Source organism: Macrobrachium rosenbergii, chromosome 16, assembly GCF_040412425.1.
Source record: "Macrobrachium rosenbergii isolate ZJJX-2024 chromosome 16, ASM4041242v1, whole genome shotgun sequence".
In the NCBI taxonomy this organism is placed as follows: Eukaryota; Metazoa; Arthropoda; class Malacostraca; order Decapoda; family Palaemonidae; genus Macrobrachium; species Macrobrachium rosenbergii.
The window spans coordinates 8,788,726-8,805,348 of record NC_089756.1 but is presented as its reverse complement, the minus strand read 5'-3'; the positions used below and the strand labels follow the sequence as shown (position 1 = coordinate 8,805,348).

Genomic DNA, 16,623 nt, shown 5'->3' with positions numbered 1-16,623 from the left:
CACATACATATACATATATATATTATATATATACACATATGTATGTATGTGCGTATGTATATATTACAATTTCTTGTGTAATTATAGTGTTCATTGGTTGTCTGTTGCGTTGCAGTCGATTTTGAATTTTATTTCGTATCTCTAGTTAACGGATACAAGAAATGTGCAAAACTCCAACAAAACGTTCTTTGCTCATGTAGCCATTACACTATTACAGTACTGTAGTACTTCGTCAGGGGAAGTTATAGGAAATTATCAAAAGGGAGGGATTTCGTTATATGTCCGGGACAGTTCTGATTGGTAGATCTCATGGCTTTAGCTTTTCCCCATAGGGAGGTTAGTGCCGTCATTGCACCTCATACGGTGCACTGTAGGCATTACTCAAGGCTCTTTGCAGCGTCCCTTTGGCCCCTAGCTGCAGCCTCTTTCATTCCTTTTACTGTACCTCGGTTCATATTCTCTGCTTCCATCTTACTTTCTAACAATTGATTCATAGTACAACTGCAAGGCTTTCCTCCTGTTAACACCTTTCAAACCTTTCTACTGTCAATTTCCGTTAGAGCTCTGAATTACTTAATAGATCTCAGCGCTTGGCCTTTGGCCTAAATTCTATGTTCTGTGGTATATATCTATCTATGGCTTCAGCTTGTGAGACCTGCTTTAAATTCCTGGCACAAGATAGTGACAGCTTCATCGCCAAAGATCAGCCAGGCACACTGATGATTTGAACTGTTGAAACAGAAACCGGAAGGGCACTTCTACAACACAGGTGGTGGTTAGGGCTTCAGGAGATAAGCAAATCGTAATGGTTTCGTCACTGAGAAGATTTGTTGTCTCTATTTGATTGTAAAACAACTTTCTTCAGAATTTTGTTTTTGGTTTGAAGTCTACTGGGATCAGTAATCAAGAGCTATATTTAACCTATGCCTAATGAAAATGGGAAAAATGGAGAGCTAGGAAGAAGGGTGGGAAATAGTACTTGTAGCGGGTAGGAAGGTCTAATGACCGTGAGAAGGCTTCCTTGTAGGAATACTTTCTCTCCTTGAAGCTCAATGTAGCGGTGATCGAAAATAGTACCTGGAGAAGATAGAGAGAAGCCATCTTGGTGTGGAAAGAAAAGAGATCAAGGGAAGAAAGCAAATACAGGGTTTTTGAGAATGCAGATTGTTTTCATTCAGACGTATCAATGGCGAGGGTAGAGGCCAGAGACATAAGTAATGGAGAGAACAATATACCAAGCATAAACAAATAAGGGCAACATAAATCTTGATGAAGTGAGATGAAAAGAGAACTTAGAATCTAACAATTCTGTATCGTAACAGCGCTCCTGTTTCATAGACCTACATGTAGCCATCTGAGCTGTCTGATATCTCTAAGATAAATTTGAAGGAATCCGAATACCTTGAATGTTCATAAAATTAAGGGATAGGCTGATGTCAGTCATGCTTGGCTCTCACGCAGTTATTGACCTCAAGAGACAACAACAATGGTTATGTAGCCTATTGAGCTTATGAATTACAAAGCCAAGGTCATGTGGAATATACTGATAGAGCCATAATTCACTGAGATGAACTTACACATCAGTAAGTTGAAACAACTGGCAATGTTCAGATTGATGGGAGAGTTGTTTATTAAGTACTAGAACTTTTAAAACCACCTGTCGTATTTTAGTTTTTCTTGGTGATGATCAGGATTTAGCAAAGAACTTTTGACAGGGAAATGTGGACTGTTATAGTTTGGATCCAATAAACAGCAATCCAAACTGATATCTCTACTGGCTACTGTGACGCTAGCTCTGGGTACAAGAGCCAACTTGGTAGTTTTAGGCGATACAGTATTTGTTACCTTTATCACAGGTTTCTCAACACAAGTCTTTTGTCTCCGTTGCTTCCGCTGAAGCACATTTAGTGTGATGCAGATGCTAGTATTAGTTGTAGGAAAATGATGCATGCAAAAAGGCACTAGAAAATCAATTTCATAACTTACCTGTCCTCTTGATGTACAACCTTTAGATGTCGAGTTTTTTATCATATGATCCCTTATGAATTATAACTTATGAGGTCTTCTTTCCATGTATATTGGGGAATAAAAAGTATCCTTAAAGCTGATTGGTGTTCACATTAGAAATCTACATAAGTTAAAATAACTTGGGGGGGTTAATTCAAATACGGAAATAAAATGAATGGGCAGAAAATCATGACGACTTAAAGAATAACTTACTCAGGGATGAGTCCCATAATGTAAAAAAATGTATTATACTAAATATAGACTAAAAAAGGAATAAATAAAATAACTGGAAACTTTTCTAGTTCATGGGTACAGACACTCAGTTCCAGGAAACAAATAAACTGGCCATAAAGAATGACCTGTAGAACATTCTCTGGGGATGACATCTGTCGCGACATTTAAAAAAAAAAAGACTATTATGTCATAGCATTCGAGTTTGCCATTTCAGAACAAATGATACAGATAAACAAAAGTGCAAACAGTAGCTCTCTCTCTCTCTCTCTCTCGCGAAGGCACCTACTGCTAGGTGAAGCGAAATGACATGGGTTGCAGAATTTCACAAAGGACCTTTCCGTCGCACAGTTTGGAGGCTAATCATGGCTTAATATTTAACATAAAATATACTCATATTAAACCAGCGGATAGCAGACGGCTGCTTTGGCATGTGGCTTGAAGTTTGCTGCTTTTGGTGGTAATTTGGACTGCGTTAGCATTTCTAAGTCATTTTACAGTTTAGAAAAATTTAAAGATAACCTGTCCTTAAGACATCAGTATTTGTAATACGATTGACTACCGCGCCATGCCAAGCTTGTTTTCCATAAAATTTCGCCGAAGTTTTAAAAATTTTGAAAATGATTACGAGTAACAGTAAGAAGGATCTTAGACTCTCGTAATAATGAATAAAAGAGACCATGCAATTAGAATTACGGTCTTATTAAACGCTGATGATAACGTGCGAAACTGAGGTCTGATCCTTTGCAAGTAGCGAATTCGTGTTTCTATAAACGAATTAAGTGGTATTGAATTTCTGCCTGTTATTTTAGTGGTATATTCTCTTTTAATAAAATTACGTTCAACTTTTGTGATATTTTCAGCGTAAATATTCGTCATACGTTCCCCCTGTAAGGGGGTAGGGCCGTTAGTGTACTTCATGCGGTGCACTGTAGTCATTACTTAAGGTTCTTTGCAGCGTCCCTTTGGCCCTTAGCTGCAACCCCTTCCATTCCTTTTACAGTACCTCCGTTCATGTTCTATTTCTTCCATCTTGCTTTCCACCCTCTCCTGACAATGGTTTCATAGTTCAACTGCGAGGTTTTCTTCGTGTTAAACCTTTCAAACCTTTTTACTGTCAATTTCCCTTTCAGCGTTGAATGGCCTAATAGAGTCCCAGCGCTTTGCCTTTGGCCTAAATTCTATATTCTGTTCTATTCATACATATCGTTGGCTACGAAAAGATGGACGTATTTAGAACGGAGAAATATTACCTGTGCAGAAATGCTAATTTTGTACGTGTGTGCAGTTCTCAATATCTTTGTCTCAATAAAAAAAAAAAAATTGTTAGCGGGTCGTGAACTGCAGAGTGCCACTGACCTGTCATACGGACAAAATAGCACTTTTATATCGTTCGACTGGAAAAATAAAAATAAAAAAAGTTTTCACCTTCCAAAGAGAGTGATCGAGAATAATGAGCCAGATCTTTTTTTTTATTTTTTTAGAATGTACGTTGCCATGAATAAGTTCATATAAGCCTTTACGAAGTGATGTTGAAAAACTTGGATCTGCAAAAGAATTCGTGAGACTTCTGACAATTTTAAAAGCGTTGCAATATGTTGGCAACTAATTTACATACATGTACACACACACATATATATATACATTTAATTTATATTACACAGACTTTTGCTTGTAGAATCTCTCTCTCTCTCTCTCTGGTGAAAATAAGAATAAAATTGATTTAAATTAGTATTCATACAGAATTTATGAAAACGGCAGTAATAACTTGGACAACAAGCACATGGAAGGAACAACATAGCAGCATCCCCAGTAGGCGTAGGCTGTTCTCATAGGAGTATGTGAGAGAACGTTTGTACCATCTCTTGTTTGTTTTGGAGAGTAAGTGGCTGGTGCTGATCAGACACTCGTTTACCTTGCAGTTGAGTCGGTTGCTGTGATGCCAGCCAGCAGGGGAGGATGCATTGTGCTGAATTACAGTATTTCTAAGCTGTACTGAAATGCCACGGCGGGAGAGCCACTGATTATTTACATGCTAGTGGGTTTGCAACAGCTATGATCATCTGTGTAAGAAACTTGAATATGTTTCGTAATGATTTAATTAAAAAGTGTACCTCGGCTTTGTCAGATTTTTCTGTTAACATCATTGTGGGAATGTGTATTTTTCGGCAACATGGATGATAAAATCCTCGTTTGTCTGACCTTACTTCAGTGACTTGTGTCGCATTGTAAGACAGGTCATTGGTAAATGTAATGGGTACAAGTTATTCACTAAATTGATTTACTCATTCCGTAGGTATTTGTCATATGAAACTACTTTTAAAAGTTAGTTATTTATTTTTTAGTTTCCTTTTTTAATTTATTACGGTGTCAATAACCTAGGCGTTGTGACGCCAGTTTTAGTAACTATAATCAGTCAATCATTAATAGCTACTGATAAGGGGCTTATAAAGGTGTAACTAATACCGAAGGTTCTCAGGTTTAGTATCTATTGGAAAACAGGCAAGTGGCCTAAACAAACCTGGTTCCACTGTTCAGAAAATCATAGAAATTCAGAGTGGGATTCAGTATACATAACATATATGTTATTAAAACGGCTTTTCAGCTGACAAACAAGAGCTGTATATGTATCAGATTAAAAAATACTGCAGTGGACGAGTCTGTGGTGAATCATTTGCCATGAAAGGAAGGTAATTGAAAACGTGGGCTCTGGATACCTGATGGATCAGGTCAGGTCAGGTCAGTGAATCGTGTGTCTTGAAACCCATTTCTCTCGCCACTCTTCACTTGAAGTTGCGGGAATATGAAGAAGGTAGAATAAATGTCGCAGAGTACCGTACTTATTTGCCAAATGTAAGGGGTAAATCGGTAATTTATAACTCGGTAGTCAGCACTGAAAAGTTTAACTTCCCAAACTCAGCTTACCATTTTGTGTTGCATAAGTTTTTTTTTTTTATTCTACGTCTATGAACTCTTTTTGTGTTACTCTGACAATCACTGGATAATTTTTCGTTAATATATAATGACTTGTAATATTATAATTGCTATATTTGATACAAATCTCTATTTCATTTGTGGAATTCCATGTAATCATCGGAGTTGTTTGTTAGAAGTTTTCGAGTCCTTTGGTTTGTCGAATTTCAGAAACCTTCCCTATCAGTAAACTAAAGATTTTTATGCACTTGAGACAAGTACTGGAATCACCGACTTTGTAAAAGCCACGCGCCCATAATTTTCTTCCACAATAAATGCGTAGAACTGAACTAATTGGAAATAGCGAAAAATAAGGCGGGTCAAAATGAAATATGCAGGAGTCAATGTATATTTACATCAAATGTCGACCTGGCGCTTAAATTCAAATTTAGTTAATTTATTTACTGCATTACTTTTCTCCATCTATATAGGAAAAACATTGCGTAGAAACAAAATTTTATTTTTATTTCTTTGATTTCCACAAAAAATTGTTGATAGAAAATGAACAACTGTTCCCTCGTTTTTGAAATCACGTGAAGAATTGCTGATGAAAAATGGACAAATGTGCAGTATGTCTCAGTTTTTGAATTTCGACGAAATATTAGTGATAGATCATGACCAAAAGTAAATTTTCGTTTTGAATGTTTCCGAACAAAATTGAGTTTCCGTTTTGAGTGTTCACGAAAATTTATGAAAGTTATGAACAAAAGTATGTTTTATTTCTTAAATTACTTTATTAAGAGAAAATTTAGCGATAGGTAGTGAACTAAAAAATACCTCAGTTTTTTAAATGAACAAGGGCATATTATATTTTTCTGATTTCCTCGAAAAATGAACTTGAAATGATGATAAAAAATAAATATAAAATACACTAGCAATATGTGACAAATACGTCCCCGTTCTTGAGTTGCTAAAACACGTGTTAATTTAAGACAGAGAGACAGTAACTTGGGAGAGAGAGTGAGTCTAACTTGTTGGGGGTGGAGAGAGAGAGAGCGAGAGAGGTTCAGTCTAACTTGATAAGAGAGAAAGACGCGCGCGCGCACACACACACACACACACACACACACACACACACACACACACATTGACAAGAGCGGTGAACCTCTCAGGCCGCAATCTATGCTTCTTAGCTCCCGCAGAGAGAGACATTTGGAAAACAATTGTGAGAGCAAGATGTCTTCTTAATTGAGTAGCATTGAGGAGATAAGCCGAGCGCCTTATCTCTCTTAGTAGGTACTCAGTCTGTCTATCCGTGACCTTAAGTCCGACTCTCCCTTTTGATAACCACTAGTCAGTCTGGTATTGTTCAGTTGACGTCTCTCCTGGTGTTGGATAAGAGAACATTTGTACAAGGCTTTCTTGACGGACGGCTCCCTTGCAAATTCTCTCTCTCTCTCTCTCTCATGTTAGACTTAGCTCCTCTCTCTCTTTCTTTCTCTCCTCACAAGTTAGACTGAACGCCCCCCCCCTCCCTCTCTCTCTCTCTCTCTCTCTCTCTCTCTCTCTCTCTCTCCACAAGCTAGATTGAGCTCCTCTCTCTCTCTCCCCACAAGTTAGATTGAGCTCCTCTCTCTCTCTCTCTCTCTCTCTCTCTCTCTCTCTCTCTCTCTCTCTCTCTCTCTCCAGATTGATACTGTGAGTTTCGGTGAGCAAATAGAATTTTTTTTAAAATTCTTACTCGAATACAAACTGTTGGTCTTTACATAGGAATTACCCTCAGCGCAAGGTGGAGCAGGCTGTTATACACAACAAGGTTGTTCGGTAGCTGAACTACCGGTGGGAGGGTCCAGAGCGGGCGCATTACTACGCCTTCCTCCGCCTTCCTCTGCCTGAATGTTTGCCGGCTGTTCTCTTTGCACGTCATCCTGGTTTTTCCCTGTTTTGTTGTGCTTTGTGTATAATTTTATATATCTGTGCTTATTTTCTTGGCTTTCTTTTGAAATATGCAAACCCAAGAATTTCTTGAGCACATCCTCCGTTTGCTCGGGGGAGAGCAATATCCCACTGGGCAAAGGGAGGCAGCCCCTAATGACCTGTCTTTTGAGAGAGATCGGGAACCTCTGGCCCTCCCTAGGTCTTCCTGGGGAGCCATTGGTGCAGGTCTTGCTTGCACACCTTAGTGCTTCCAATCTGCCCCATGTCTCTACTGTGTCAGTGACTGGAATTATGGTTTCAGTTACGGGATCCAAGGGAACCACGACTACAGTCACTGCGCAGGCCTTCAGTTCTTCAACCAGTCCCATCGATGTCTATGCTCCCTCTGATGCCTTCTGACGCCAAGGATCTTTTCCTAGACGAGTTGTTGAAGGGGTACAAGTGTGACCACAAGATGATGTCGAAGAAGAGACACAGTTCGCCTTCGTCATCATCGTCAGTATCTTCTTCTCTACCTGCCTTCTCCTCCTCCCCTTCTCCTTCCAAGGGTTCCATTGTGTGTACAGACCTGAGGAAGGACAAGGCTGCCTCTCTTGACCAAAGAAGGCGTGTTGGCTCTCTCATGGCATGTCTTCTTCTATGGAAGAAGCACTGGGATCTCTTTATGGCTCTCCCTTGTCTCCGAACAAGGAACCCGCATCTCGGGGCTCCAAGGATTCGTCCTGGAAGCTCATTCCCATCTGACCCCCGTGTAGCAACGTCACCCACTGCACATTCCCATGCCTTGGACGATCCATGTGCATGGTTCTCCCCAACCCGTGCCACTGAAGGTTCTTTTGCCTGGGTTCCAACGGACCTGCGCAACTACTTTAAACATTCACGGACCATGAACCGGGATGCAGCCTACAGTGAGGGTGTGGGTGTGCAGTGTGCAGGCACTGCCCCCAACCCTGGAACTCCGACTACCCGAGACATGGCTCCCACAAGCCATGCCTCAGCTGATTTGAGGACAAGGTCTCATGACAGCGATGCCAACCATAGAGTCGGCACGCCCGACAGAGCATGGAGGAGGTCCCCCCTTCATTCTTCTTCGTGCTTAAAGGCATTCGCCTCGAAGAAGATTCCAGCACGTCGTTGGGACAGCCCATGCTCTCGCCTGAGAATGCATGATTGTTCTCCCAGGGGCAGTTCCCGGTTGCAGTCGTGTGAGTGGGTCTATTCTCCTCGCAACAGCTTCTGTGCATGTTTGCAGAAGCATGTGCGGTCTTTCAGGGACAACCTCCGTTCACCTTTGTGTGACAGGAACTCTCTCAGACCCGTGCATCAATCATCACCGCCGGTTAACAGTCGTTCACGGCCTTCCTCTCCTGCTGGGAATTCGGCGTTTGGCAGGTCCGTGAAGGGTGCTAGGCCCCTTTCCTGTTCCTTCAACCTCCTAGGAGTATAACGGGAGCTGTGGGATGGATAGGACTTGAGTTGGCAATCGGGATTTGGCTTCCCATCGCAGCCATTTGTACACCCTCGGTTCAGTTCTAGGACCGGAACAGAGGTTTGCATGGGTGTTGGAGAGGGGACATGGGGATTCTGAGGAGGGTCTCCCACCTGCAGAGAGAGCAATTAGGGAGGACCATGACTTGAAAGGGCTGGAAGGTTCCCTCCCCCAAAGACGAGAACACTGCCGAGCTGCAGAGGCCGTACTTTGAGATTGTCAAATTGATTCGTCAGTACAACAATCTCGGGGAAGAGACTTTGACTGCTGATGAGGTTGTTCATCGGGCCTCGAAGCACTGGTCGGAGCTTGCAAGGAATTCTCACCTTTGATCGAGCTGCCATGGTTGAAGCTTGCTCAGTCGTTCCTGGGTCAGGTGAGTTCTCTTGTCTCTGGGAGGGAGAACTCACTTGGGCCAGCCGCTTGTTCAGTCTGCTTCCTCCACCTCTAACTCGTCCAAAGAATTTCTACAAGCCCTCGGAGAGGTCAATTCCAACAGCACAGGTTGACCCAGACTTAGTTCGTCTTGGTTCTGGTCTGTTGTTGGAGCAGCCCCATACGGAGGGCATCTCCCTCTCGCATCACTGTAGTCAAGGTTATCACTTCCTCTTTGTCACACACCAATGAAGAGGTGGCTAACCTTAACAGACTGTTCCTGTCTGGAGGTAGGAATATCACCTACCTAGCCCACCAGACAGCTAACCTATGGGCAAACTTGACACTTAAAAGGAGAGATGCAGTTCTCTCCTGAGTCTCCAACCCTGAGTCGGTTTTGACCCTAAGGAATGGATCGTTGCTGGGTTTCACTTCTCTCTTCGACAGGGAGCAAGTGGATTCTACAGTGGATCATCGGCGAGTGGATGACAACGACCATCTTGCCCACTGTGCGCTAGGAAAGACCTCCGGGCCTTCGCATGCCAATGCAGCCCAACCTTTGGGTCAGGCTGGCCTTCTACGGGTCCTAGGAAACTGCAGAATCCTAAGGTCCCTCATAGGAACACCCAGCTTCCTTCTGCCCCCATCAGGAAGGGTGCAAACCAGCGTTCCTTTTGGTTCTCTGCCCAGCCAGGTAGAGGAGATAAGGGGAAGAAGGGAGGAGGATGCTTGGAGGCGGCTTTCCCCTCCACATGCCGCCACTGATTGGGTGTTGCCTGTCAAGCCATTGGGCAACATGGCAGCAACACGGAGCAGAAACCTGGGTAGTGAAAGTCCTTCGGCTGGGCTGTTTACTTCCCTTCAAGTTTCCTCCACCTCTCACCAACCTTCCGGTCCATCTAAAAACTTACATTCCTGTCTCACCTAAGGACCTCATTCTTCAGGATGAGGTGAAGGTGATGCTGAAGTAGGGCACTGTGGAAGTCGTGACAGATAGGTCTCTGGGCTTTTACAGCAGGTTCTTTCTTTTAGAGAAAGCATTGGGGATGGAGACCGGTCATAGAGCTATCTGCCCTGAGCTGATTCATTCGCCAGACTTGGTTCAAGATGGAAATGACATGGTCAGTGCTCGTGGCCATCAGGGAGTCGGACTTTATGCTTGTGGTGGATCTGCAGGGTGCGTATTTCCAGATACCCATTCATCAGTCCTCTTGCAAGGACGATTGCTTTATCCTCAATGGGACGGTGTACCAATTCAGGGCACTTTGTTTCAGGCTTTCAGCTGCTCCCCAGGTGTTCACATGAGTGTTCACTCTTATGTTTACTTGTGCCCATTCGGACGGGATACATCTTCTGAGGTATTTCGACGATTGGCTAGTCCTGGTGGACTCTTGAAGTTGTTCCAGGACATAGATCCCCTTCTCAAGTTTTGTTGCAGCTTAGATATTATGGTAAATCTCAAGATGTCAGACTTCATAACCAAGCAGAGTATAACGTACCTGGGAATGCTGATAGATACGGCAGAATTGATAGTCTCCCTCAGACTCCTGAATCAGCAGGTTCAGGGAGGCAGCACAATCGTTTCTGTCCCGACGGGAACAACCAACTTGGATATGACAAGTTGTTCTCGGTCACCTGTTCTCTTTGGAGAAGTTGGTCCTTCGTGGACGGTTTCACCTTCGTTCCCTCCAATGGAGAATGAAGGAGTTCTGGTCTCAAGTAAGTGACCCTCTGTCCCTTCCCATTCCTTTCTTGGGAGAAGTGAGACAGGACTTAGCATGGTGGCTAGATGACAGGAACCTTGTAATAGGAGTTCAGCTTCACGCTTCCTCTCCTGAGATGCTTCTGTTTTCGGATGCTTTGAGGGAGGGATGGGGTGCACACCTTGAGAAGTTACTAACCTAGGAGGTGTGGAATCAGAATGACAGACAATTCCACACCAATATCCTGGAACTCAAGGCAGCCTTTCTAGCTCTCCAAGAATTCCAGGATCAAATGATGGGGCACCCCACGGCACTGATGAGTGACAATACCATGATAATGGCACACATCAACAAGCAAGGGGGACTAGTGTCTCTTGAGCTTCATCAGTTGATGGTGCAAGTGTACGACGGGGGCAGGTAGCACACTCAGTGGAGTTGTCAGCCAGATACATCCCAGGCAAGAGGAATGTGGTAGCAGACAAACTCAACTGTCAGGGTCATGTGATATGGACAGAATGGTCCCTGCGCCCAGACGTCGTGGAGAGATTGTTCGACATGTGGGGACGTCCAGTGACATCTCTTCACAACCAGGCGCATCAGGAAGTTGCCGGTGTTCTGCTCCGTCATTCTGGACCCTTGGGCTGCAGTGGAGGACTCCTTTCAGCACCTTTGGGACAATCTCTACATATATGCTTTTCCTCCATTCTGTCTTTTTTGTCAGGTGATCAACAGGGTAATGATCACCACGAACCTCAGAATGACCCTGATGGCTCCCAAATGGCCACATGCCGAATGGTACCCAGGCCTGCTAGCTCTGCTATCCGAGGCACTGAGAGAAATTCCTCCCTAGCACAACCTCCTTTGCCAACCCCACGTAGACAGGTTCCACCAGTCTATAGTGTCCCTATCCCTTCATGGTTGGAGAGTATCCAGCATCTCCTGCAAACGAGAGGGTTTTCTCACCGAGCAGCATCAGAGGTGTCTCGATATCCTTGGAAATCCTCTATGGATGTCTATCAGGGGAAATGGGCCATCTTCTGTAGTTAGTGTCGTGGAAGGGGTTGGGGTTTCTCTCCAGCCGGAGCCACTACTCAGCAGGTAATAGACTTTCACATCTTCCTTCACCGAGGAAAGCGTCTCTGTCTCTCAGCAATTAAGGGCTACAGAGCCACCCTGGGTCTAGTCCCATGTATAAAGGACATAGATCTCTCTTCCATGCTGATGAGAAGCTTTGAAAGGTCTTGCCCTCCCAGAGAACTCAGACCTCTGAGTGGGAGAGTGGGATGTGACTCTCATTCTTCGAAGCCTGACTTGTGCACCTTACGAGGCTCTATGAGAGTCATGAGACAGGGATCTGACCCTCAAGACTTTATTTCTGCTTGCCTTGGCATTGGCAAAGAGAGTAGGCAAACTCCATGGTCTTTCGTATAATGTTAAACACTCGAGGGGATGGGGATCTGTTTTACTCGAATTTGTCCTGGAATTCGTAGCGAAGACTCAGAATCCATCAGTCCCTGATGCTAGGTTTGAGTCCTTCTCGATCCCCTCCCTAGAGGACTTTGTAGGTAACGAACCAGACGAGATGCTACCTTTTCCAGTTAGAGTGCTGCAGTGCTACCTTAAAAGGATTTGACAGCTCAGGCCTGGGTGTTGACGACTTTTTGTTTGTACTGGCAGGACCAAGAAAGAGGTGTCCAAGATCACAACCTGTTTCTGGCTTTGTGAGACTATCAAGCAGGCATACTCAATATCAAACGAAGAGGATTCCCACACATTCTGGTCCAGAGCTCACAAAGTCAGGGGCATTGCTCTGCCTGCATTCAAGAAGAACCAATTGGTACATCAGGTGCTGAGAGCAGGAGAGTGGTCGTGCCAGATGACATTCACCTCCTTTTACCTGAGGGATATTGCACATAGGTCCTTGGACGCCTTTTCCTTGGGTCCTGTGGTGGCTGCTCAACAAGTATGTAGCTCATCCGGTTTCCCTAGTGGGACAGGTAGCATCTGGTCTAAGATGTATGGTTGTAGAAGTGAAAGCGAGTGTGTGTGACTGGCATCCCTCCTTTCCCTTTCTCATACCCTTCCTCTTCTGGCTGGCAGAGGATAGGTTTTCAAGCCGTCATGTGCTGGACAGGTACAGATGCAGGTAAGTAATCAGCCTTTCTATTTTTTCCGTTGATATGATCTAATAGAAGCAAATCCTACCCTCTCTCCAGGAAGGGGAGAGAGGGATTGACAATAAAACTAACCTGTTGCTTAATTTTAGCTTTATTGTCTCCGACACATTGTTCTTCCAAGCCTTTTTCGAAATAATGTTGCTTTCAAACCCATTACTTCGAAAAGCCTGGAAGTCTGACATTCAAGCACACAATTGTTCCCCCGATTAGAGGCATGAGACTACTTCCTTTGCTCAACATTGAACGACCAGGAAAAGTCCTAGGTGAGGCAAACCTCCAATCAGTTATGAAGCTTGCTCAGATCCTCCCACCAATCAATGAGTCTTTCTGTGTAAAGACCGATGGTTTGCATTCGTGTAGGAATAAATGACAGATTTTGGAAGTAATTTGTATTTTTCCTAACATACAAACCTGAGGTCTTTACATATGCTGCCCACCTCTAGCTGGCCCTCGTTCTGATACCTGAGCTATTAGGAAAGTGGATGCATTGCTCAGCGGAGGGAGGTGGTCAGGGTACCCCTCGCCCCTCCCACCGGTAGTTCAACCACTGAACAACCTTGTTGTGTAGAATAGCCTGGTCCAGCTTGTGCTGAAGGTAATTCCTATGTGAAGACTTCAGGTTTGTATGTAAGGAAAAATGCAAATTACTTCCAAAATTTGTCATTTTTTTAGAATAAGGATGGACCACCATTGCGTGTTATTGCAAGTATGCCATGCACATTCTGTAAGTTAAGGCCTGTATGGCCTTTCTAGCTGTTAACTGCTGGAGGATAAAAATTTCAATATATTTTTAAAAAGCAGTTAATTAAAATTTTCCAAACTTTCCTCCAAACGTTACTTTCTAAGAATGACTACAAACAAGTAAAATTTGTGCCGAAGTTTCTTTGGCGCAATCGAGTCTTCTGTACAGGGTATGAAACTTTCAGCCACGGCCCGATGGTGGCTCGTGTTGTTGACACCTATAGCGGTGCCAGACGCACGATCATGGCTAAATTTAACCTTAAATAAAATAAAAACTACTGAGGCTAGAAGGCTGCAATTTAGTATGTTTGATGATTGGGGGGTGGATGATCAACATACCAGTTTACAGCCCTCTAGCCTTTGTAGTTTTTGAGATTGTTTTTTTTTTCTTTTTTAACCAGTTAAGGAAATGTAAATGTTAGCAGTGTAAACAACTAGCTAGTCTGTAAATGAACAGAAAATAGAAGTAAAATAGATAGGCAAACTAACATTGTAGCTTATCTGTTTGGTTTCCCTTTTCTTGGTATAAATTTTTTTCTAATTTTCAATAATATCATTAATTTTCATTATTTTACGACAGTAATCATATCACAGCCCTGAGAAGTTAGCAGAACATCAGTTGAATACTTGGAAACTATTTAGAAAATTGAAAGTGTATCACAAAAATTGAACGTTTTATGATGTAACTTTCTTAGTTTATAGATTATCTTCTACCCTATTTATTCATCTTATATCTTATTGTTAAATAATGGTATTAATTTCGGCAGTTGAAAATACAGTTCATTTAAAATTGTTTCTGTTTATCTTGACAGGTAAGTGGAACTTCGGCTGTTTCAAGGATGACCACCGGTGAGGAGCATTGCTGATCGTTTGAAATTGCTTCTTGTACAATATTAATTGAGTAAAATTCTTATATATGGGAAAATGACTCACACACACACACACACACACACACACACACACATATATATATATATATATATATATATAGATATATATCGATGACTTATCAAATTTGGCTTTTTCCTGTCTCGAAATGTCAGTAAATTCGTTGACACTTACGAATGGCATAATTTAACCATGTAATTACATTTTACCTTCATAATATTTCATGATCGTGCAGTTTCCACTTTTGTAAATTTAATTAGGGCTTTGCTTCAGATTGTCAGTTTTTTCATATTTTAGGAAGGGTCAGTAAAAAAATAAACAAGCACTAGAGTTTTCGTTTAGCACCTGGTTATATCTTCCTTACTTTGATGGTTTCACGAAATGATGTTAATTATTTTTCTGTAGATAATTCCATTTTCAGTTCATTTAAGAATTCATAAATGCCTGATATTAATTTGCTCCATGTTAAACTCTGGGTCAAGTTATAGTTAACGGATTCGTTTTTGTCGTCGAAAAATTTAAGTATTTTCAGACATCACATCTTGGAAAACAGCCCTAATTAATCAGCTGTGTCTGTGCCGTTAGAACTAATGAAATTATTTTCCATTACACGAAAGTTCAGGGGCGTAGGAACCTCCTAAAAAAGTGGGGGACAAGGGACAAGATAAAGTTTCCAAGGTATGGAAAGTAAATGCATGATTGAAAAAAAAGAATATCTGCCGCAGCAAGTATAATTATTTATGGGTTTTGCCTAAAACAAAGATATATGCAACATCTCTAAGTTGTTTCAGCAATGATCATTATTGCCCAAAATAACTTACATATATGCAGAGCTAAGGATTAATCTTGCTATTTAGTTCATCTGTTAACCCTTTATGGGCATGTAGGGGTAGACGTTATTTAGTTTATTTTGTCACATAGTGGAGTGAAGATAGGGTTTGATCCTACGAAGAGTTGAGAAACTCCTTTCTGGTGTGGCTTTGGTTACTGGACCGGTCAGGTAAATCCTTATAAGTTTATTGAGTTCAGAGACCATAGTATCAGCAACAGGATTATTTTCCAGTGACTGTAATGCACCAATAACTGTAGATATAGTAGCCACCTTACTAGGACCACCAATTTCTCCAACTTTGCACAGGGCTTTTAGCATGGCCAGTTCATGATAAAGTTTCTTCAAGTCAGTGTCTTTGGAGTACATGGTCAGTGACTCTGGTATTTCTACTGGGCCCCCATTAGCTGATGTTATTATCTTAGTTTCCATTTCATGAAGAATGTTGTAGCTGGCACTCTGAAATCGATCAATGAGTTCGCGGTTCATCAAGTCTAGTGCTTCACAATACTGAGTGCGATAGTATTCCTCGACATTTTTGGAGATGTTCTGCTGCACTGCCGTCATCAACTCGCTTAGGTACATATCTCCTTCTTGGTAACTTTGGTTTCTCTGTTTCCTATATGTCTCTTGCTGCCATTTGCACATCTCTGAGGAAAGTGCTGAACTTCTCATCACTCCGAAGATCAGCATAGTACTTTCTGGCAAGCTCTACAGCAGTGGTCGGTAACTGTTCTCATTGGCACTGTGTATATCAGCACTGCAAAAATAAGGTCAACACCAAGATGTCACTATTGCTGAGTCAGAGATAATCAGCAAAGGTTGGTGGACACAGTGTTTGCAAATGGGATCTGGACACAGTGTTGCCAGATGACATCTGGACAGTGTTGCCAGATGGCATCTGCAATGTTTCTGGAGAAATTGGGGTAATGATTGCTGGATTTTATATATATATATAATTTATATATATATATATATATATATATATATATATATATATATATTCATTAAATTTTTTTTGTAAAAAAGGTGGGGGGGCAAAATATCGTTCCCCCCTCTGAAAAATGTGGGGCCACATGCCCCCTCTGCCCCCCCTCTTCCTACGCGTATGTGTCATATTAACTTAAACATGAGGTCGTTCTTAATATTTTGAATCTCTCTCTCTCTCTCTCTCTCTCTCTCTCTCTCTCTCTCTCTCTCTCTCTCTCTCTCTCTCTCTCTGAAATACAGGCAGAGAGAGAATACGATTCTCGGAAGGCGGAACAAAGCTAGCCCGTACTATATAGCCCAGAATTAATTGGCAAAGTAGCCGGCTGAAAGACGCGGGGCTTC

General features: G+C 42.4%; 1 protein-coding gene across 1 annotated transcript in view; it reads left to right on the top strand.

The window, feature by feature from the left end:
- LOC136847071 (U8 snoRNA-decapping enzyme-like) overlaps positions 1-14,455 on the top strand; it is a 175,032-nt gene extending 160,577 nt beyond the window's left edge. The window contains exon 5 of the mRNA XM_067118344.1: positions 14,387-14,455. Within this exon, the coding sequence (XP_066974445.1) occupies positions 14,387-14,440 (54 nt within the window). The 3' untranslated portion in view covers positions 14,441-14,455. The remainder of the gene's footprint in view (positions 1-14,386) is intronic.
- Positions 14,456-16,623: the final 2,168 nt, after the last annotated feature.